Source organism: Acanthisitta chloris, unplaced genomic scaffold (genome assembly GCF_000695815.1).
Source record: "Acanthisitta chloris isolate BGI_N310 unplaced genomic scaffold, ASM69581v1 scaffold39047, whole genome shotgun sequence".
Lineage (NCBI taxonomy): Eukaryota > Metazoa > Chordata > Aves > Passeriformes > Acanthisittidae > Acanthisitta > Acanthisitta chloris.
The window spans coordinates 1-1049 of record NW_008681608.1 but is presented as its reverse complement, the minus strand read 5'-3'; the positions used below and the strand labels follow the sequence as shown (position 1 = coordinate 1049).

The following is a 1049-nucleotide window of genomic DNA, read 5'->3' as shown; positions in this document are numbered from 1 at the left end:
GCCTCCTCAAAGCTAAGGAACCCACAGCAGTGTGTGTGTGGGGGCATTGCCTTTGTGTCCCTCCCCCAGAAACGAGACAGCCCCAAGTGTGGTTGTCCATGTCGGAGCTTTATTCCAGGCCAGGGAGCACTGGCAGGAGGTGGAGGGAGGATGCTGTGGGGGCTGTGGAGGTAGGGATGCGACCCCCAAGCCCCAGTGGAAGGACACAAAGCTATAAGCTCCTTTGGAGCGACTGCAGCAGCATGTCCAGCTGCTCACTCAGGGCCAGCTCATCCCCATCGTTGGTGATCACCCAGTCGAAGGTCACTCCCTGGTCCAGGCCACACTCAGACTCGGCATCGTCCACCCCTGGCAGCACAGGGAGGCCCAGGGAGGGTCAGGATCTGTCTGTCCATCTGTCCCCCTTACCCCCCAGAGCTGGGGGGCTTGATCCAAAGGATGGCTGTGGAGGCAGCACACCTGTGCCCGTGGGGCAACCCCAGTTTTGGCACCGCATAGGGAAGCTGCCCCTGACTTGCTCACCAGCAACGAAGACCCAGTTCCTCCTCTTCCTCGTCTCCTCCGTCGCCACCACCCGCACAGTCTGCACCGAGTCCCCGTAGACGTCGCGGAACCACTCCACGTCCGACAGGCGCCGCGTGTCGCTCACCACCTGCACGGGGGCTCCCTCAGCACCTGCCCTGTGCCCCCCAAAACCCCTCGTGGACCCCCCAGGCTCACCCAGACAGGCTGTGCCACCCCCTGCACTGCTGCCCGGCAGAAGTATCCGGGATCGGCGCGGCGCTTTTCCTCACCCCAGCGGATCATGTCCTGCCGGAACTGCTCCTTGTAGGCACTGGCGTCCAGGAGCCGCTGGAAGTCCAGGCCATGCTCCTGGGGGGAGAAGGGGGTCAGTGGGCACAGCCTGGGCCACGGAGCATGGCATGGCACAGGATGGCATGGGGAAGTGCTGGTGTGATGTGCCATGGCTCAGAACAGCATGGCCTGGTGCATGGCATGGTTCAGTAGGGCACAGCGTGGCGTGGCAAGCACTGGTGTGACATGCCATG

The 1049-nt window shown here is 63.5% G+C and overlaps 1 protein-coding gene across 1 annotated transcript; it reads right to left on the bottom strand.

Moving 5' to 3' along the window:
• Positions 1-211: 211 nt before the first annotated feature.
• On the bottom strand, positions 212-873 carry PMVK (phosphomevalonate kinase; the record flags this gene model as incomplete). The annotated part of the gene is made up of 3 exons (XM_009078163.1): positions 212-348; positions 523-652; positions 721-873. Coding segments are annotated over 3 exons (420 nt in total), but the record flags the coding sequence as incomplete, so codon positions are not given.
• Positions 874-1049: the final 176 nt, after the last annotated feature.